This window comes from Mustelus asterias, chromosome 2 (genome assembly GCF_964213995.1).
Source record: "Mustelus asterias chromosome 2, sMusAst1.hap1.1, whole genome shotgun sequence".
In the NCBI taxonomy this organism is placed as follows: domain Eukaryota; kingdom Metazoa; phylum Chordata; class Chondrichthyes; order Carcharhiniformes; family Triakidae; genus Mustelus; species Mustelus asterias.
In genome coordinates, this window is record NC_135802.1 from 94465168 (window position 1) to 94486763 (window position 21596).

Sequence of the window (21596 nt, forward strand, 5' to 3'; positions counted from 1 at the left end):
CTCCCGGGCCGCTTTCTCCGGCCCGGGAGCAATGTGACACAGGCGCGCTTTTTACATTTTTTTCTAACTGCACATGCGCAGTTCAGAGTTCCGATCGTTTCAGGCGTGCTAAGCCCCACCCACAGCACGAATCAGACTCGCGATTTGTTCTTCAGGCTGTGTGTGTATGGGGGCACCTGAAAGCAGATTTCCAAGTCGGATCTGAATTGCGCCCAGATTCAGCACTTAGAATGAAAATGGTAAAATCAGGCCTGGGGAGAGAGTGTGCAAACACCGCAGTTACCCAAGGCCGTAATCAAAACAGGGTTCCTGCAGTGTGAAGCAGCATTGCTAACCACTGTGCCACCCATGGTATGGATTGGTCAACATCTAGGAAACATTGATCGTTTGCTACTTGAACATAAGCACTGAAAGGGAAGTAGAAGCTAAAGGCCTGATTGGAAAGGGAAAAAAAGCCATTTTCAATTGAATAAAAAAAGTTTACTAACGATGATGGCACATCCAGAGGCAATGATCAGGGACATATCACCACAAGGTGGTACAAAAGTTGGATATTCAACAACTCATCCCAACCCTCATACCTTCAGTATGACTGGGAGCCCTGGCCACAATGATTATAGCCACTTATAACTTGCTTAAATCAAGTACCTGTTATGAGAGAAAACTGATGTCAAGCAAATTGTAAAAAGAGTTAGGGTAGGCCTAAAGCAGTGTTTTGTGGAGTATCTTTAAATACTCTGATGAGACTGTAGATGCCAAATATAGTTAGGTTGGTGTTTACCCCCAGCACAAGTGGATGAGAATATTACAATGAACACTTTTCCTGATTTAAGTAATAAGATGCATTTTATATTTGACTATTTTAGGTGCAAGATGGGACATTCAAAGTGGCATCATTACAGAAGCACGTCTTAAAGACTTGACCCCCACCATGCCAGTTATCTTTGTACGGGCCACTCCAGCAGATAGACAAGAGATAAAGAACATTTATGAATGTCCAGTTTACAAGACCAAAACTAGAGGACCTACATATGTCTGGACTTTCAATTTGAAGACCAGAGAGAGGCCTGCCAGATGGATTCTTGCTGGAGTTACATTGCTCTTATCTGTTTAGAAATAAGAACAAGGAACAATGTGTCAGGAATTAGAGCATTAACTTTAATTCAAGACCTGCATTTAATATATTCTTGGAAAGGCATTTACCAACAAAGCCTTTATTTTGCAGGACTTATACCAGAGATTTATGTAATCAGTAGGCAACAGTCCAAAAAAGGTGTAACTTCTAAAATTGGTTCCATAAATTAGAAATTCACAATAGGGTAGGTAACTAATCAAATGGATTGCAGATTGCTCACGTGTAAAATGCCTTATTTATTATACTAGGAAGAAAATTAATTATCTAGATGTCGGTGCAAGTCAAAAGCTAAAGTATGTAATGCATGGTCCACTGCAACAAGTTTACTTTTAACATTTTTAATCAAAGTAAAGGATTGTGCATATTGTTGTTTTCTTACATAAAATGCCAACAGAGATTCCAACTTCCATGCAGCATTTTAAATAAAAAATCCTAATTTTGTTTATTCATTTTAACATTTCTTTAGACAATGAAAAAAAAATAATGCTCTCAAGGATTCTCAAATAAACAGAAAGATGATCAATTAGATTACAGTCAAGGTTTTCCAGTTTGTTTGACGTATCCCTGCATTTACATTGTATGCAACAAGAGACAAAACAGCAGTTTGCATCTGTGCTGTTATAGGATAACACACTAGAACACAGTCGGGTTTAGTGTTAATGTGGTCCATGTAAACAAGACTTTTACCTTTGAATAGCAATAATAAAAAATACTTGCAATCATGTGTGATCCCTGACATTGCAATTAACATGGAATCATCCATGTGTGTGTGCAGAATAGATTCTTTACGGTTTAACAAAGAACCTTAAACTAACAGCCAACAACACAACTTTTCAACTCATTGCAGACCGCATTTACATTATTTTTGCTAATTATTTCCAAGTTCTGGTAATTACCAGTAATTGTAATAGTAAAATAAAGTGTGCTTTTTATACATGTTCCTTAAAAAAATTAAAAGGTCGCTGGAAGCTTCTTAATTCTTTAACCGGTTTACAGACCCCAGTGGTTGCTGTTTCAATCTTCAGTTAGCTGCTTCTGTAAACTAAAATAGAGGACAGTGATTAAAAAATTGTCAATTTCTTGTCATCATTAATTTATGATGAGTTCTTTATTGAGGTTTTTTTTAAAAACTAAATTAGTTCACAATTCTAAATCTTCCCAATTATACAAGAAACTAATAGCTACCATAATTGAACAATTCTGTCAAATTTGTGCCATTGTTCTGAGGGGTTTGGGACTAGCAAAAAGTGATACGTTCACATTATCTCAGCTGGGATTACAAGCTTCCAGGAATGCAGAAGATCAATTTGTGATAATGCTCTGCCAATTAACTCCTATTACAATATAATATAACTGAGATTACAACTGATCATGGCCATGAACAAGACTCCCAGCACAAACCGGTCAGAATTTTCCTTTTAAAATTTCTCAGTGACCTGGACAGACCAAAAAGTTCCCAAATTGAACCCTGGACTGTTGTAGAGTTAAGCTAATCTTAACCAGGGATGCTGATAGCGTTTCTGTAAATTGTCATAATTATCCCCAGGGACAAAAGGGGCGGGGGGGAATCAAAATTAGCTTGTATATAAATTCAACAATTTGAATTTTACTTCACTGGAGTAAATCATAGTTCTTGTATTCAAATAATCTACCCAAAATGGGCTCACGCAAGTGGCCGCCATCTTATCGGCTCGCCTGCCATTCAATCAGTGTGGCGTGCCAGGAAGATAAAGCGAGAGGTGAAAAATCAGGTTCATGCCTGGACTTTTTGCCTCTTGTGATCTGGTATCGTGAGTGCTGGATGTCATCATCCAGGCTCACTTGTACTTACCCCCTCACCGGGGACCAGATGTGATGGCCTCGCCGTTGGGACCGAAGGCCACTGAAGCCCTCGGGCAGAGCCAGATTGGCACTGCCCACCAGGTACCTTGGCAATGCCAGGGGTCAGGGCCTAAGGGATGTGGAGCCATGACGGAGGGATAGAGGGGTGGGAGGGGGACCAGCACAAGGAGCAATTGGTGACGGCTCTTGCTGTCTGTGAGGGGGGGGGGGGGGGGGCGGGCGGTGGCAGATGATCTCCCAGTACACGGAGTGATCGGGATGTCTCTGCAAGGGCACACCTAGAGTTCAGCAGCTAGCTTCACAGAAGAAATTAGGCTCTGCCCCTCCCCTTACTGGCGAGAATTGCATCTAGGCTTTCTCAACTAAGTACTGTATGATTATGACAGGGTGCTCACCCAAACATTCGGTGGAATTTTCTCCTGTTTTCACACTCGTTCGCACTTCGAATTTTATGAAACAAATTCTGCCCAATCGCTGTCATTCTACTGCCCTGCCCGCCATGGGATCGGAGCAGGCAACGGGCGAGCAATCTATTGACCTCGGGCAGGAATTCTCAGTCTCGCTCAAGGCTGTAAAATCCGGCCCAGTAGCTCAGCATGACATGAGGGGAAAAACCTAATTCCAGGAACTCTCATTCTATTTCTGCAAGTCTGACCCACACATTTTCCTTCCTTGGTGTACAGATTCTTATGCTCAACAGGTTGAGAGAATAGACCAGTTACAATACAATCCCCAATAACCTCTACACTGGTAGTTCAAATGTCTTGCCATAATTTATGAAAATAAGTTAAATATCCAGTTTGCAAAACCAAACTAACTTCACTCGCCTACCTTTCCAAATACGCTTGAACATTGTCATATCCATAAAATTTTGCCAAATGAACAAGGATGCCAGTAGCACAGCGTCCATCCCGACGGCGACAGAAGCTACAGTTGCAAATCCCTCTGCAAGGAGGGCATACCCAGTCCTGTGCAAAGCAAAAGAATAGAGTGGTGCATAAGGAAAAACACTTAAAACCCATAGAATGCCAGCATATCCAGGGCCCACCTCAATCCGGACCATCTTCACATGAGTAACAATGGGATTGCATTTGATGGGAAACAGATTTTCACCCACTTCCTCCCACCACTTATGTTGACCGCTGACCTACAAATCTAAATTGTCCAAGCTATATATGTTCTAATGGATTCAGTTGGTGCAGGGTCACTGTCTAATGGAACAAACATTCACACACTGAGTCCTGATCACTTCCATCGCAGAGCAGAAAAGTATGTTATAGCACTACTTAAAATCTATACTGCTTGTTTAAGGATTCTCAAAGATGTTGGCTGGAATTTTCCGGCCGTTCACGCTGGCGGGATTCTCCAGCACCACCGGCCTGGGAGCAGAGAATCTTGCCGCTAGCAAACAATGTGCCACCTCCCGCCAGTGGCAGCTGGGAGGTCAGAGAATCCCACCCGTTGCCTTTCAGGTGTAACAAAATAAAATAGTTTTAAATATTTTTAAATGGGACAAAATGGTAAATGGAAAGGAAAATTCTCTCCTTCCCAATAGCAAAAATAACCAATAGTTAAACTCTACTCATCCTTTTTTTTATAAACGTGGGAATAATTAAAAGAAGTTGTCCAGCATCAACCTGATTGGATCAATGTGACTGTATAGTGCTTTTAAATGTATACAAACTTACAGGATTTAGAAGGGCTGATCTCACATTTTCACCATACCGGTTGCGCAGACAGGGTCCACAAAATTGCCCTCTCACACCATAGCAATCTTCATTGCGGCATATTGTTTTTGTATCTATTGTTTTCTGCCGGCACTGATGGCAAGTGCTGCCCTACAAGCAGAAAGGAACAAAATTTTCTGTCAATATGACATTAGTGAAAAAATGCTTCAGCTGCAGACTATAATGCAATAGAAAATGACAGAGCATGGTAAAAAACAACACACTATTTTTCAAAGAACGGTGGCCATTTAAGCAGATTTCTTAAGTTGTCATCCAGACAAAAAAGTTACAAATTACGTCAATTTACAGCATATGTTCATTCACACTACCTGTTGACTTTTTGGAAGGACTTGCAACTAAACAGACTTTAAAATAGTTGATATGTTGTGTGGAACTAATCATAATTAGCCGTTACTGATGAAAAGATATTGCCATTTTAAATCCAGCAAGAATGCTGCAAAGTTACATCAAATCTCATAATAAAAATATTTATTTAAGTAATAGACAATTTTGTCCTAAAGTCTAACTGGAGCAGTTTGGTTTGAATAATCAAAACAGCGAGGGTCAGTTGTACTCCAAAAGATCTAAATTACCAAGCAACGATCATAAATTTTATCTTTAACGGTGATGGCAACATTTTCCAAATCTTCTTCAGTTATATCATCAGCAGGCCTTGGCTTGCCTTTTGAAGACCTTCGTCTCCTCTTGCTCAAATTTCCATCCTGTTAAAATACATCAATATTTAAAATTTCGCTCAGATATGCACACAACATGAAGTTTGACAAATACTCCAATTATTGCTTCCACATACATAAAAATATATATAATTCAACAATAAAACTTGTACTACTGATACAGTTTTGTAGCTGCTGTAACTTATTCCAGAACACTATGGTTACAACTTGATGGGTGGGAGAATTTTAGAGTCATTTTGCTGCATTTAATTCTACAGGTTATACTTGCGTTGTTTGGGACATTTCTAGGCAATACATTTATCATAAAAATCAATTTCAAAGCACTTTAGCTACCTCAACAAAACAATTTGTTAGATCAGCTCTCAAGCGGAATTTTTTCACTTGGCTCATAAGTTTGGTTGGAGAAATTGCAAACTTTTCTACAGAGAAACCCTCAGGTGGTCGTGCACTCCTGCTTGGATTGACACGACGCTCAACCTTGCCTTCAGAAAACGTCCTCTTTGGGGTTCGCTTTGTTTTCTGGAAAGAAAAGGATGCTGCATTTAAATATGTATCAAATAATAAATACATCTATTGTGTACATAGTCCAAAATAAGGTTTAGTGTTAATATACAATTTTTAAAAAAACTTTTGACACAATCAATTCACCACCATTTACCTCTTCTAACATGGCAGTTGAGTCCTTGGGTTAACAACTAACACGAAAAATAGCATCTCATTGCAGCACTCCTTTTGTACTGCACAGAAGTGTCAGCCTCGATTATCTGCTTATGCTAATTGAGTGGAGGTAAAGCCACACATTTCAAAGATATGAGGGGAGGATCCCACTACTGAGTCACTACTGACATCTACAATTTCACTAGTCACATGGCTGCTTTCATTTTGGCATTTTATTGGTCCAGCCAATGTGACATCTTTTAACATCTGTCCATACAACCAGAGGTACTGAGTTTGTGGGTGATCCTTCTATCAGAGGAAATTATTTTATTGCACAGAATTTCTCTAGTTGGTTCAGTTTCTAAAGGAAACCATAATTCCAAAGCCCTGCTAGTTAAATTTGACTGGGTTATAAATTCTGTTAATACTTGAGTCAATGACAAACTGAGACCAAAAAATTTAAGTTGCAATTTCATTGAGATGAAAGATTATACAACATAATGATATACATTAGACAATACAGTACACTTACTGAAGGTGAAGAAGAAGTGCATACTTTCATTGGAAAGAACCCAGGCATTGTTTTTAGTTCTGCCATTAGTTTAGCGAGCTAAAAATAATTAACAGATTCAGTTTAGTCATTTAAATCCATAAAACAATCATCAGAACAAAAACATTTAAAAGCACAATTTTGCTGAAACATGAAAGGCTGAGAATAATCATGGAAATAGCACCAAAAGACTGTAACAGTTGGACAGGCACTATAGTATATTCCCCCATCACAACTCTCCAACTTTTAACGGAAATGCCATTAATGACACATCTCTCATTTGCGATGGTTATATGATTTCATTCTGATCTCCCTAGACCCTTTTAATCAGCTCTACAATAACTAGCACTCAAGATACCCACACTCTCAAAACAGAACAAAGTTTAGTTAAGATTTCACTGCTGTTTGTTTTAAAATAAATAGAAGGTGAAAGTTAGGCAAGTAGGAAGTAAAATCTGAAATCGATTTAGGAATCCAAGAGCAAATAAAAGGTGTTTGGGTATTAAAACTACAAAGGCTGGATGGGCTTAATAAGTCTCAATGTTAACAGCTATGGTATGTTTTTGATAAATGTAAAGTATCATTGCTATTTCACTGATTTAATACATCCACCGAACCTAACTGTAGGACTTTAAAAATTCAGTACGAATCTATCATCATACAAATAACCTCAAAAATGGAGCTGCCTTACAACCACACTCCTGCTATCAATCAAGCAGAAGACTGACAGAAATCAAGTGGAGGTCCAGGAAAATGGGCACTGACCATCCAACACTACATTTTATTCACAGTTAACATGAACTCCTTTGTCTATGAAAGCACAATTCAGGAGTGAACTCCAAGACCTTTTTGACCTCATTCTTGGATTTACTAGAGGGTCAGAATAGAAGAGGATCAGGAGGCGTGTTGACAGTTGGAGCTTTAGGAGGTGGATTATGGTCTGAACCCCCATAGAAAAATTCTTCTTTCTGACTATTTTTGGGGGTACAATCAAAGGTGGTAAGAAGAGAGAGATTCTTATTGTGATGTACATAAAACACACATAAATGCCACTGACAACCAAATCAAGGAATCTCCCACTGACACTAGAAAGTCACACAGGGTCAGCACTGGAGGTTCCCAACAGGAATACCCTGACACTTGTATTGGATGTCTGCTCTGCACATTTTCATGCCTCATATATACACACTGTACTACAGATTGGCTAAATGCAGGTTCACATCCATTGTTTCCTACAGCTTTAGTTATTAACATCAACCGTGCCTGTAATCATTCAACCATGGATAATGCTGTGCTGAGAGAAACCATTTTCCCCACAAAGTATCGCTGTCTGGCAGTACACACAGTTCACTTCCCAGCGACTAGTAAAAACAGCAAGGTCAACTAACATATTAAGACCTTTGATCATCCTCCTACTGGGGGGGGAAAAAAGAGTGTAGGGTTGCAGGGAAATCACTGGGGAAAGAAATATTGTAGGGGTTTGTCCGCTGTTAGAGCATTCTATTGCCTTTTGTGTCAGATAAATAGAAAGGTTACATTCTGGTTATACTGCATTTATAATCGCAACTTTAACATCGAAAATCATTTTAATGCACCTCAAGAAGTGTATTCAGATAAAATAGCAGCACCATGAGTCCCCATTAACTGTCCATCAATTTCAAAGATGCAACTAAGATGTTGAAAATATTCCTAACCATTTCTTTATTTTCTTTGATGTTCATGGCCCTCTTCAACAATACATTAGAGTTTTTCTTTTTAGTTCCCAAGTCTTCATCTGATTCAGACTCAGAGTCCTGGATCTCTCGCTCTTTTCTTTTCACTGGTCGCCTTGTAGGAAATTTAAATGCGACACGCAGTCCAAAATGGCCTTTCTTTGGTGTTGCTTCCATCTCACTTTCTACGGAAGATTCATCATCATCATATTCAGTGAAACCTTCATCTTCATCCTCCATTTCAGAACTCTCGGACTGGAAGAAACACAAACTCATTACAAAAAAGCTAACATATGAACATGGAGCAGGAGGTGGTGATTGGGCCCCTTAAGCCTGCTTCGCCATTTAATAAAATCATGGCTGATTTGATAGTAACAAATATAGAGACACAATGGCATAGTGGTATTGTATTAGGGTCAGTTCAGCTCAGTTGGCTGGATAGCTAGTTAGTGATGCAGAATGATGCCAGCAGCATGGTTTCAATTCCCGTACCAGCTCAGGTTATTCATGAAGACCTGCCTTCTCAACCTTGCCTCTTGCCTGAGGTGTGGTGATCCTCAGGTTAAATCACCACCAGTCAGCCGATGGTCATCTGGGACTATGGCCATCTGGGACTTTACTTACTTTAGTAATCTAGAGGCCCAGGCTAATGGTAGAGTCCGAGGCTCAATGAATCCCACCACAGCAGATGGTGAATTTCAAATTCAATAAAAAAATCGGTAATGTCTATGTGATAACCATGAAATCATTGCCGAATGTTTTGTAAAAACTCATCTGGGTTCACAAATGTCCTTTAGGGAAGGAAATCTGCCACCCTTACCTGGTCTGGCCTACAAGTGACTCCATATCCACGACAATGTTGACTCTTAAATGTCCTTTGGAATGGCCTAGCAAGCCAAACAAGGGCAATAAGGGATGAGCAATAGCTAGCCCAACCAGCAACACCCTGAACCCATGGAAGAATGAAAAAAAAACACATTTACGCTAGAAACAGAAGGGTTCAAAGACTGCCTCCATGTAATTTTGTGGTAAAGTTGGATTTGATAACAGGATTTATTCATATTGTATTTAGTATGAAGGAAGAATTGCCAATTTATTTGCCTGATACTAGTTACCTCTATTAGACCAATACCCGCTCTTTAGGGAACAATTTATGTTTCAATATTCATTTACATACTGGATTGACATTGGTAATTTTGATAGAAGGCCCATATCCTGTTCCCCGAAGAAGAGAAACAAAAATTCGTAGAAAGGAACTAGATGTTACATTTCTTACCCTCAAATCTGCATTGCCATTAGGTTCAACAGGATATTCAGGGAACCCTTCAAAAACGTAATCAGTTGACCAACTATCCTCAGTGAAAATTTCAATAAGCTCTTCTGTAATAAACTTGGACTGGAAACTGGAAACCTGAGAGGCAAAAGAGAACAGAGAGCAAAAAGTCCAAATAATTAAATTTATTTAAGCTAGTCAGTGGTTTTGCAACTGTTAACACCAACTTTGAATATTTAGCAAGGACCTCAGCCTGACTTTTCAAATCCAGCATCAGCATTCCCACAGATCTGAAAGCAAAACCACTTGGATTCGGAGGAGTTTTTGGAATCCAAAAAAAGGGGGAGGTAGTCATTAATCTCACACAGATTTCTCAGGTGTTCAGCATTTACATTTTAGCTGCGTTTAGGTCACTGGAGGAGGAAAGGGAGAAAAACTCCTGCTAGCAGAGTACAAGCCGGTAAAGGGAAGCTGGCCAGTGGCATCCTAGAGTCAGCCACATCACCCCTTTACTGTCACAGATCAAAATCTGAAGTAGGTTTCAGACAATTTAAAGCCGAAATGAAACAACGCCAAGATTTAGAGTGGCACAAGCTTGAGTGCTGTCTTGGTTTACAAGCATGTTTCAGGCAACTGATTGCATAGCTTCGCACTTTAATTTTTATCGCTACGTTTTATAGTGTCTGGCTTGCTAAATGTCAAATGGAACAGGAAAGGCACGATGGAAGCAAGTCGGCAAACTCCTTGACTACATTGAAATTACACAACCTGGTTCTAGGGTGTGCGATGGGTCACAAAGCCAAGGTCCTACAGGTGAACATATTACGAGTGTAGAATAGTTGTAATGCCGCCACAGGAATGCTCTTGAGCAGTTGATGCTGAGCATGGGCGGTACAGTGGTTAGCACTGCTGCCTCACAGCGCCAGGGACCCGGGTTCAATTCCCGGCTTGGGTCACAGTCTGTGTGGAGTTTGCACGTTCTCCCTGTGATTGCGTGGGTTTCCTCCGGGTACTCCGGTTTCCTCCCACAGTCCAAAGATGTGCGGGTTAGGTGGATTGGCCATGGTAAATTGCCCCACACTGTCAGGGGGACTAGCTAGGGTAAATGCATGGGGTTATGGGGATAGGGCCTGGGTGGGATTGTGGTCGGTGCAAACTTGATGGGCCGAATGGCCTCCTATTGCACTGTAGGGATTCTATGTTGTCCGGCAGACCGAGCTTTGCTATACTTGACTTGGGAATTCTTGATGCTGTACTGGGTATCTGAAACCAAATGTACTATTCCCAACAATAATATTCCCCACCTCGAGGAGCACAAATTTAATTTAGAGAGTGCATTTCACTGTCTCAAGAGTAAGCAAAGTAACACTAATATTCAAGAAGGGAAAGAATAATAAATCAGGTAATCTAAAATATAAACAGAAGATGCTAGAAACACTCAACTGGACAGGCAGCATCTGTTGCGAGAGAGTTCCATCAATTACTTTTCATCAAAACTCATTAAATTTAGTCAGTTGTAGAGAAGCTCTCAAAATCATAATTCACTTCGAAATGAAGGGAGAATCAGCACAAAAAAAAGTCAGATGTGATTATTTAATGGAAATGATTGGATAAAGGGAATGCAGTACATGTGATATATTGTGCAGTTTCAAGATGGTGTTTCACGAATGAGAAATTAAGGCACACAGTGACAGAATGAATGGGTTAAAAAAATGGTTCACCAATGAGGAACAGGAAGGTTGGGTGTGCTGTTTAGACAGAATTCATATATCTCAAGGATAGTGATGAGTCCATTTTTGGTCTCAATGCATACAGGGATGCTTTAGACTTTGATATGGAAAGCAATCTGTTTCCTGGTGGCACAAATGTACAAAATTTGCATATCCCTTTCTAGAATGGGCACTAAAGTTATAGATAGCAGCTAGGGAAGGGAAGTTATTGTACCAAAAAAAGTTTTTAAATGGGGAAGAAAAGATTTAATATAAGTTTTTAAAATTATAAAACTTCAATCAAATGAATAGGGAAAAATTGTTTCCCAATTGGTCGGTTGCTGACGGATGAACAGAAATTATTTAGAATGATTAAAAATGAGGAAAAGGTTATGAAAATTTAGAGGATTGTTGGAATGTTTTCCTACTTTAAGTGGCCAAAACAAATAACATTAATTCCTTTAGGAGAAAATTGTATAAACGTCTAAAGGGAAAAAAATAAAAGGATATGGGAAAAGAACAGAACATAAATTGATTTGGATTGCTCATTGTACAGCTGGATGGGTGACCGCCTCTTGTATACTGAGCTCGTTCTGATTCTTGTAGGAAATAATTAGTGTTTGAAAACAAATTTTGGAATGTGAAACAAGTGGGATCGGTCTAGATAAAAAACAAAAATTGCTACAAATGCACAGATCTGTCAACTGCAGCTGAGAGAAAGGATACATTGACGTTTTAGATGTGATCCCTTGTCAGGGGATTTATTGAACTCCTAGTCCAAATGGATTTGATGAAAATCAATCTGCTGAATATCGCATGTTTTTCAATGAATCCCAATACAAGGATGTCAGGACCTACAGCACATTGTGATAGTGTGTTGTTCCCTCACTTACCCTGAAGAGGAATAGACCATGTGGAAATGACAACTATAAACTAGAGAAGATCAAGGTTTTTGAAAATTTTGGGCAGGGGTTAGAGGGGAGAAGTTAAAGCTGACTGATTCCTTCACATTCTTAATACTGAAGCCACCATCTGGCAGGATGGTTTTATCTATTGGATGTTGGGAACCATCAAATCCTCAACATGTTTATTGGGAACTGCCAAGGCAGCTTACTTTGCAAAATTACTTTGTGGATATTAACACCCATTATTTTAACTAAGACTTTCAATGCAAAAGTACAAAGGCACCATACAACAGATTAGCTAAATATTATATAAGTGTTAGATGGGGAGGCATTGGTGCAGTGGTATTGTCACTGGTGGCACAATGGTTAGCACTGCTGCCTCAAAGTGCCAGGGACCCGGGTTCGATTCCCAGCTTGGGCCACTGTCTGTACAGAGTCTGCACATTCTCCCCGTTTCTTCGTGATTTCCTCTGGGTGCTCCAATTTCCTCCCAGTCCCAAAGACATGCTGGTTAGGTGCGTTGGCCATTCTAAATTCTCCCTCGGTGTACCCGAACAGGCACCAGAGTGTGGAGGCTGGGGGATTTTCACAGTAACTTCATTGCAGTGTTAATGTAAGCCTACTTGTGACACTAATAAATAAATTTTAACCTTTAGAAATCCAGAGACCCAGATATTGCTCTGGGGACCCGGGTTTGAATCCCACAATGGCAAATGGTGAAATTTGAATTCAACAAAAATCATCTCATGATGACCAAGAAGCCATTGCTGATTGTTTAAAAGCCCACCTGGTTCGCTAATGTCCTTTAGGGAATGGAATCTGTCATCTTTATCCAGTCTGGCCTACATGTGAATCCAGATCCACAGCAGTATAGTTGGCTCTTAAATGCCTTCTGAAATGGCTCAATAAGCAAGGATAATTAGGGATGGGCAATAAATGCTGGCCCAGCCAGCGATGCCCACATCCCATGAACAAATAAAAACAAGCAAATAAATGCAACCTGTTATGATGATTTATTAAACGATTCCAGTGACACAACATGTCCCATTTTTTGTCCAACAACAAAACCACTTTACCTTAAAATGCAGAGGTACTGCACAACAAGTGTGGAACAGACTCGAGTTAGATTTATTTCTCTTGCCAACCACATTTTAAACTAAGCTAAAAGCAACTATTTGAGAAATTAACAGGCAGGGGAAAAAGCTTTGTGGAAAAACGATTTCAAACAGTTTTTAACCAGTTCCATTTATGTCAACTTACATTCATGCTCTGGTTCAGTTCATCATCAGCATGATCATGTGATGTTTTAGATTCAAGATCTTGAAAACCCCAAAATTCATCATCACTTGGTGCATCAAAGATGTCTGCTATTAATTTTGGTATCTATGAATGAAGAGGAAAAATAATCAAACAAAACTGCCTCAAAGAAATTTCTCTTGGTTTATTTTCATAAACAAGTTTGAAAATTTATTTACAGTAACCTGCAGATCCTGATGGAGTTAGCACAGGAAACATGGGTGACACGGTGGCACAGTGGTTAGCACTACTGTCCCACAGCGCTAAGGACTCAGGTTCGATTCCCAGGTTAGGTCAATGTAAGTGCAAAGCCTGCACGTTCTCCCCACGTCTGCGTGGGTTTCCTCCGGGCACTCTGGCTTCCTCCCACAGTCCGAAAGATGCATTGGTTAGGTACATTGGCCATGCAAAATTCTCCCTTAATGTACCCGAACAGGTGCCGGAGTGTGGCGACTAAGGGATTTTTGCAGTAACCTCATTACAGTGTTAACGTAAGCCTACTTGTGACACTAATAAACAATAAATAAACTTTAATTACTTTGCCACAGGATGCCCAGGCAGGAAGAAAGAAAGAGGTTAAAGTGCATTGTGGACGCTGGGTAAGGATAGGGTTGCACTTGGGTGAAGGTTAACATGGTTGAATAACCTACAGAAAGCCATTAATCTAGTTTATAAAGAGTGATCTTTTCCTTAAGTGAGAAACTGGGTTAACTATCCTAGCACATACTGTTCATAGAATCCTACAGTGCAGAAATAGAAAGAGGCCATTCAGCCCATCGAGTCTGCACCAACCACAATCCAACCCAGGCCCCGTTCCCATAACCCCATGCATTTACCCTGGTTAGTCCCTCTGACACTAAGGGACAATTTAGCATGGCCAATCCACCTTACCCGCACATCTTTGGACAGTGGGAGGAAACCGGAGAACCCGGAGGAAACCCACGCAGACATGGGGAGAATGTGCAAATTCCAATCAGACAGTGACCCAAGCTGGGAATCAAACCCAGGTCCCTGGCACTGTGAGGCAGCAGTGCTAACCACTGTGCCGCCCCTTTATTTTTCACCCGCACCCTAACCCCTGACCCTAACAGAATGTTTGTAGATGTGGTGCCAATTAAGAGGGCTGCTTTGTCCTGGACGGTGTCAAGCCTTTTGAGTGTTGTTGGAGCTGCACCCATCCAGGAGGCAAGTGGGGAGTAAGCGATCGCACTCCTGACTTGTGCCTTGTAGATGGTAGATAGGCTTTGGGGAGTCAGGGGGTGAGTTACTCGCCGCAGTATTCCGAGCCTCTGACCTGCTCTTGGAGCCACTATGTTTATGTGGTGAGTCCAGTTGAGTTTCTGGTCAATGGTAACCCCAAGGATGTTGACAGTGGGGGATTCAGTGATGGTTACACCACTGAATTTCAAACGGCGGTGGTTAGAGTGTCTCTTATTGGTGATGGTTATTGCCTGGCATTTGTGTGGCACGAATGTTACTTGCCACTTGTCAGCCCAAGCCTGGATATTGTCCGGATCTTGTTGCATTTGAACATGGACTGCTTCAGTATCTGAGGAGTCGCGAATGGTGCTGAATATTATGCAATCATCGGCGAACATCCCCACTTCTGACCTTATGATGGAGGGAAGGTCATTGATGAAGCAACTGAAGATGGTTGTGCCTAGGACACTACCCTGAGGGACTCCTGCAGAGATGTCGTGGAGCCAAGATGACTGACCCTTCACAACCACAATCATCTTCCAAGAACCAGGTATGACTCCAACCAGTGGAGCGTCTGCCCCCTGATACTCATTGATTCCAGTTTCGCTAGTGCTCCTTGATGCCACACTCAAATGCGGCCTTGATGTCAAGGGCTGTCACTCTTGCCTCATCTCTGGAATTCAGCTCTTTTGTCCATGTTTGAACCAATGCTGTAATGAGGTCAGGAGTTGAGTGACCCTGGCAAAACCCAAACTGGGTGTCACTGAGCAGGTTATTGCTGAGCAGGTGCTGCTTGATAGCACTATTGATGACTCCTTCCATCACTTTACTGATGATCGAGAATAGACTGATTGGGCAGTAATTGGCCAGGTTGGATTTGTCCTGCTTTTTGTGTACAGGACATACCTGGGCAATTTTCCACATTGTTGGCTAGATGCCAGTGTTGTAACTGTATGGGAATAGCTTGGCTAGGGGAGCAGCAAGTTCTGGAACACAACTCTTCATCACTATTGCTGGAATGTTATCAGGGCCCATTGCCTTTGCAGTATCCAGAGCCTCCAACTGTTTCTTGTTTTCATGTGGAGTGAATCGAATCGGCTGAGGACTGGCATCTGAGATGCTGGGGACCACTGTAGGAGGCTGAGATGGATCATCCACTCGGCACTTCTGGCTGAAGATTGTTGCGAATACTTCAGCCTTATCTTTTGCACTGATGTGCTGGGCTCCTCCATCATTTAGGATGGGGATATTTGTGGAGCCTCCTTCTTCAGTGAGTTGTTTAATTGTCCACTACCATTCACGAGTGGATGTGGAAGGACTGCAGAGCTTAGATCGGATCCGTTGGTTGTGGGATCGCTTAGCTCTGTCCATCACTTGCTGTTTTTGCCATTTGGCATGCAAGTAGTCCTGTTTGGTAGCTTTACTAGGTTGACACCTCATTTCTAAGTCACTTAAACCCCAAAATGCGTCTATCTAAAAATGTATAATAATTTTGCAATCTCAGGAACGTGTAACTATTTCCATTGGTTCCATGGGCTCGTTTACACTCTCACAGGAACAGCAATTCCTGTTAACAGAACGATATTGAAATTTTCAGACTTTACCAACTGAACAGCACTTTTGCAAACTGTGCAAACCTTAGTTTGAAAAACAGCCATCTTGGAACTTACGCTAACAAACCCCCAATGCAAATCTCAAGCTTTGAATTTTTCTCAAAGGAATTTAACCTATTTTGTTGTATCATTTGTGGATCCAAGCCACCTATTCCATCTACTTCCCCAGCCACTGACTTAAACTGAGCAATAATGCTTGCAACCGTGAAAATCTATTTGGGACAAGTTTCTGATCCCACCCACAACCAGGTTTGCCTACTTCCATCTCTATCGATAATATCGTTCCGTCTCCACCTCTGACTCAGTCCATCTAAGTTTTTATTCCCCGAGACACCATTCCAATGCTCCCTTCGTAAACTTAACCTTATCCAAGAATATGCTGTCTGTATTCTCACACCAAATTCCATTCACCCATCAACTATGCCCCCAATGGTTTCCTGTCCCTTAAAGTCCTATGACAAAATTACATTGCACCTTCAGCACAGTAAATGATTCCAAGGCATTTCACAAGAACATTATCAAATAAAATCTGACCCGGAGCCACACAATGATTATTTCCGCTATTTTCTGTTTTGAGATCAGGCAACGTCTGTTAAGAGAGAATTCTGACAAAAGGTTTGAAACATTAACTCAGTTTCTCTCATCACCGCTGCTGCCTGACCTATTGAGCATTTCCAAAATTTTGTTTTTTTGTCAGATTTCCAACAGCCAACTAAAGCTTGGTCATGGAGTAAAGTTTTATGGAGTGTCTTAAAAAGGAGTGCAAAGCAGTGAGGACTGAAGGAGATTTCCACAGCCTAGGGCAGAGACGGCTGGAGGCATTGATACTAACAGTGATGGAATCAGAGATGCACATCAGAATTCTGAAGCCAAGAGACCTTGAAAGGTTACAGGGCTGGAGGAGACATGGATGAACAAGGTGAGAGGTTCAAAAACAAGATTTTATTTTAAGTTGCCAGATTGGAAATCAATGGAGGTCAGCAAGCACAGGATGAGACTTGGAATGAGTTAATACTTGGCAAACTCTGCATTTCCCAAACTCCAGCCTGTTATTCAACCTCCAAATACTTCACCATTAGCAGCTGAGCCTGAAATTTTGTTCTGAAATCTGGCTCTCATTTAATAAGTCACCACCCTTATGCCTGCTTCTTTGGCTCCGTGTCATTTTTTTTTGAATGGTTATGTTCCTGTGAAGTGCTTTGGGACATTTACTATGTTAAAGGCTCTTTAGAAATATAATAGCATTCATTTGTAAAGATTTTTCCTCCACTAATTCAGCTCACAAAAGCCACTGATCTTAGTATAAACTTGCCACAAATATGCACTGTGTTTTACTGGTTAGAGCAACTAGGATTCATTAGTTTACGGTGACTTGCCAGCTTCTGGTGAATTCATTTCATTGCTCCATTTTGACATATTCTGAACAAGCATCAGCCACTTACACAAAATGTATAAAGGAGCAGACAGAACATTCGGGTAGCCTACTCTCACATAATAACTTAGTGCAAATATTGGCAAAATACTTAATGGAAAAGTTCTTTATCCGGTATTTACTTTTTATTGTTTACTTACATATTTAAGATGGTCACATCTATTTCTAAAATCAGCATCTTGAAAACCCAAAAATTCTTCATCATCACTCTGAGCATTAAAGATATCTGTAATCAATTTTGACATCTGAAAAAGAAAAGTGACAAAATGAATTGTTCCTTTAAGCTTTAAACACAAATTAACGTTATAATCCATGCAAGTGTCTACTACATATAGCAGATGAGTTGCAACCATTTTTTATAAATTAAGCATGGTGAACTGCAAATATAATTATAACTAATACAAATTCCTTTTGCCTGCAGAGAACAGGTCTCTGCATATGAATATGTAGCTTCCAGCAAGCTTAAGTGAGCCCCATCACGAGCTGAACTGATGGGTCTTAAATTGGTTATGAGAATAATTCTTAACACATATGGGATTGTTTAGCAAGTGCTGCCCAATCAAAGAACAATACAGCACAGGAAACAGGCCCTTCGGCCCTCCAAGCCTGTGCCGCTCATTGGTCCAACTAGACCATTCGTTTGTATCCCTCCATTCCCAGACTGCTCATGTGACTATCCCAGACTGCTCATGTGACTATCCAGGTAAGTCTTAAACGATGCCAGCGTGTCTGCCTCCACCACCCTACTTGGCAGCGCATTCCAGGCCCCCACCACTCTCGGTGTAAAAAATGTCCCTCTGATATCTGAGTTATACCTCACCCCTCTCACCTTGAGCCCGTGACCCCTCGTGATCGTCACCTCCGACCTGGGAAAAAGCTTCCCACTGTTCACCCTATCTATACCCTTCATAATTTTGTACACCTCTATTAGCTCTCCCCTCATTCTCCGTCTTTCCAAGGAGAACAAGCCCAGTTTACTCAATCTCTCCTCATAGCTAAAACCCTCCATACCAGGCAACATCCTGGTAAACCTTCTCAGCACTCTCTCTAAAGCCTCCACGTCCTTCTGGTAGTGCGGCGACCAGAACTGGGCGCCGTACCCCACATGTCGCCTAACCAGCGTTCTATACAGCCGCAACATCAGACTCCAGATTTTATACTCTATACCCCGTCCTATAAAGGCAAGCATACCATATGCCTTCTTCACCACCTGTGCTGCCACCTTCAAGGATTTGTGGACTTACACACCTAGGTCCCTCTATGTTTCTATACTCTTGATGGCTCTGCCATTTATTGTATAACTCCACCCTACATTAGTTCTTCCAAAATGCATCACTTCGCATTTATCTAGATTAAATTCCATCTGCCATTTCTCCACCCACTTTTCCAGCCTATCTATATCCTGCTGTATTGTCCGACAATGTTCATCGCTATCCGCAAGTCCATTGCTACAAGATTGGCCTCACTGGCAATTTCGTGAATAGGGTCCAAGCCATTTGCTCACCATGCAAGCTTGATGCCAAATTCGGGTGGATGAAAGTTATCCTGCAGGTTAATGGCTACCCTGATCAATTCATTGCTCAGTGCATTACACAAGCTCACAAGTGGGCTTAAGGCTGCCACTTTCAGTGCTGTAAAGTGTCCAAATTACCTCAAAATATCCCAGAAGGGTGAAGTAGGTCAAAAATTTAACAGGTGAATCTAGCTGTTTCACACTGCTATTCAGTAATAATACGAGTTATGTATAGTACGCAGCCATCAAGCCAAAACAGATGTTCTATCACACAAATGTGTACTGTGATAATATGAATTTCAGTGCCGACATGACGCCAGGTATGTAGTCTGCATGACCGGTGCATCACAATGGCACGTCTCTTCAGCTTCTTGCAATGGGCTAAGTTAACCTTCAGAACATAAAGTCTAATTTTCGATATGATTCCGCAATTGGGCAGCACTTGCTAAGCAATCCCTATTGCGTCAAGTTTAAGTTTATTTATTAGTGTTACAATTAGACTTACATGAACACTGCAATGAAGTTACTGTGAAAATCCCCGAGTCACCACGCTTCAACACCGGTTCAGGTACACTAAGGGAGAATTTAGCATGGCCAATGCACCTGAACAGCACATCTTTCAGACTGTGGGAGGAAACTGGAGCACCTGGAGGAAACCCACGCAGACACGGGGAGAACGTGTAAACTCCACACAGACAGTGACCCAAGCCAGGAATCAAACCCAGGTCCCGAGCACTGTGATTCAGCAGTGCTAACCACCACTGTGCCACCGTGTCGCCCACGAAGTATCACACCAATACCCAATTTAAAATTGTCAGATTCACAATGTAGCTTGCTTACTTACACTCGTTAGAATGGGCAGCATGGTGGTACAGTGGTTAGCACTGCTGCCTCACACTGTGCCTCACAGCGCCAGAGTCCTGAGTTCAATCCTGACCTCGGGCAACTGTGTGGAGTTTGCATGTTCTCACCATGCCTGGGTGGGATTGTTGTTGGTGCAGGTCTAATGGGCCGAATGGCATCCTTCTGCACTGTAGGTATTCTATACATATATTCATATGCAGGAGCCTGTACTCTGCCAGCAAAAGGAATATATCCAGACGTTGTTTTACAAAGAAAGGTGCAATGTAAAGAAAAATATGGGTCACAACAGAAATAACTTAAAATCAATTGAAAAACATTTTGTTACACGTGGCTTCCTGTTCTCGAAACTTGTGGTTTACAAGCACAACATAAACAAGGAAACCGACTATCCAAGACCAAAATAACCCGTTCATCACTGAGTTGGTGGAGATAGGGCCCCAATAACTAACAGAACACATTCACAAGTCTCCAAATGCAAATAAACAGCTATCCTTCTGCGCTATTTAAAAACAGATTTAAAATCCGACGAGCAACTTTTAAAGTCTAAGCATTTCTCTTGCTCATTTTTCTGCGTTATGTTAAAGGTCCTGAGCGTCAATACAGTCGCTAGTTCACCAGAGCTCTCTGCGGGGAAAGCGTGAACATTTCGCGCCAAACCAGCAAGGCCCGAATGTTTACAAAACAAAAAAGTACCAAAAACTAAGTGAAAAGGTGAGGGGAAAGGAGCAAATCTGCCCGGGCCGACCGCTGTGCGAACGACAACTGGAAAGTAATCAGGGAGTTAATGCTCCTGTTGTTGCACAAGGAGTTCGGACACTCGGGGCTGCTGCAAAGTGACTCGGACACTCGCGGCTCGGACACGCTGCAGTTGCACTCGCGGCTCGGACACTCACTGTTGCACTCGCGGCTCGGTTCGGACACTCAGAGCTCGGACACTCGCGGCTCGGTTCGGACACTCAGAGCTCGGACACGCTGCAGTTGCACTCGCGGCTCGGACACTGTTACTGCAGCGGTTGCACTCGCGGCTCGGTTCAGACACTTAGAGCTCGGACACTCGCAGTTCGGTTCGGACGCTGTGTTACTGCAGCGGTTGCACTGGTGGCTCGGACACTGTTGCACTATCAGCGGCACCTGTGTATCCTTCACGCGGGTGGAACTCGGAGACTGAATGGAACCCCGCGGGACAATGGAAATGTTCCATCAGCGGAGTGCGGGGGGAGAAGCGCAAATAACCAACTCCCAGAGCTTGCAGAAACAACTTCGCTAATGGTACCATTCACTACACACCGATTATTCATCCTTAATTATTCTAGAGTTACTTCATTTTATTGCTGATCGGGTTCACATTTAAACTCTACGTGTTGTCGGCTGAATGAATTCCCCTCTGATAGGCAAGTGGTGCAGCCCGGCTGCAGGAAAGCGCGCTTTGGTTTTTGGCGCGTTAAGTTTGGTCAATGAAAGCGGCTGAGAGCT

At 41.7% G+C, this 21596-nt stretch overlaps 2 protein-coding genes across 3 annotated transcripts in view; one reads left to right on the forward strand and one right to left on the reverse strand.

The window, feature by feature from the left end:
- LOC144503618 (dynein axonemal heavy chain 11-like) overlaps positions 1 to 1216 on the forward strand; it is a 383758-nt gene extending 382542 nt beyond the window's left edge. The window contains exon 82 of the mRNA XM_078228239.1: positions 867 to 1216. Coding sequence (XP_078084365.1) covers positions 867 to 1114 — 248 coding nt within the window. The 3' untranslated portion in view covers positions 1115 to 1216. The remainder of the gene's footprint in view (positions 1 to 866) is intronic.
- A 244-nt stretch (positions 1217 to 1460) lies between these two features.
- Positions 1461 to 21308, reverse strand: cdca7b (cell division cycle associated 7b). 2 transcript variants are annotated; one of them, XM_078228253.1, is made up of 11 exons: positions 21017 to 21308; positions 17887 to 17991; positions 13466 to 13588; positions 9595 to 9729; positions 8301 to 8573; positions 6589 to 6666; positions 5733 to 5918; positions 5298 to 5426; positions 4666 to 4815; positions 3809 to 3945; positions 1461 to 2177 (listed from the first exon to the last, which is right to left on the reverse strand). In XM_078228253.1, the coding sequence occupies exons 2-11, from the start codon at positions 17989 to 17991 to the stop codon at positions 2150 to 2152; spliced, it is 1344 nt and encodes a 447-aa protein (XP_078084379.1). In that variant the 5' UTR covers positions 21017 to 21308; the 3' UTR covers positions 1461 to 2149. The 2 variants fall into 2 exon arrangements, with proteins under 2 accessions (XP_078084379.1, XP_078084388.1); XM_078228262.1 differs by lacking the exon at positions 21017 to 21308 and adding an exon at positions 20817 to 20999 and having other exon boundaries at positions 1467 to 2177.
- Positions 21309 to 21596: the final 288 nt, after the last annotated feature.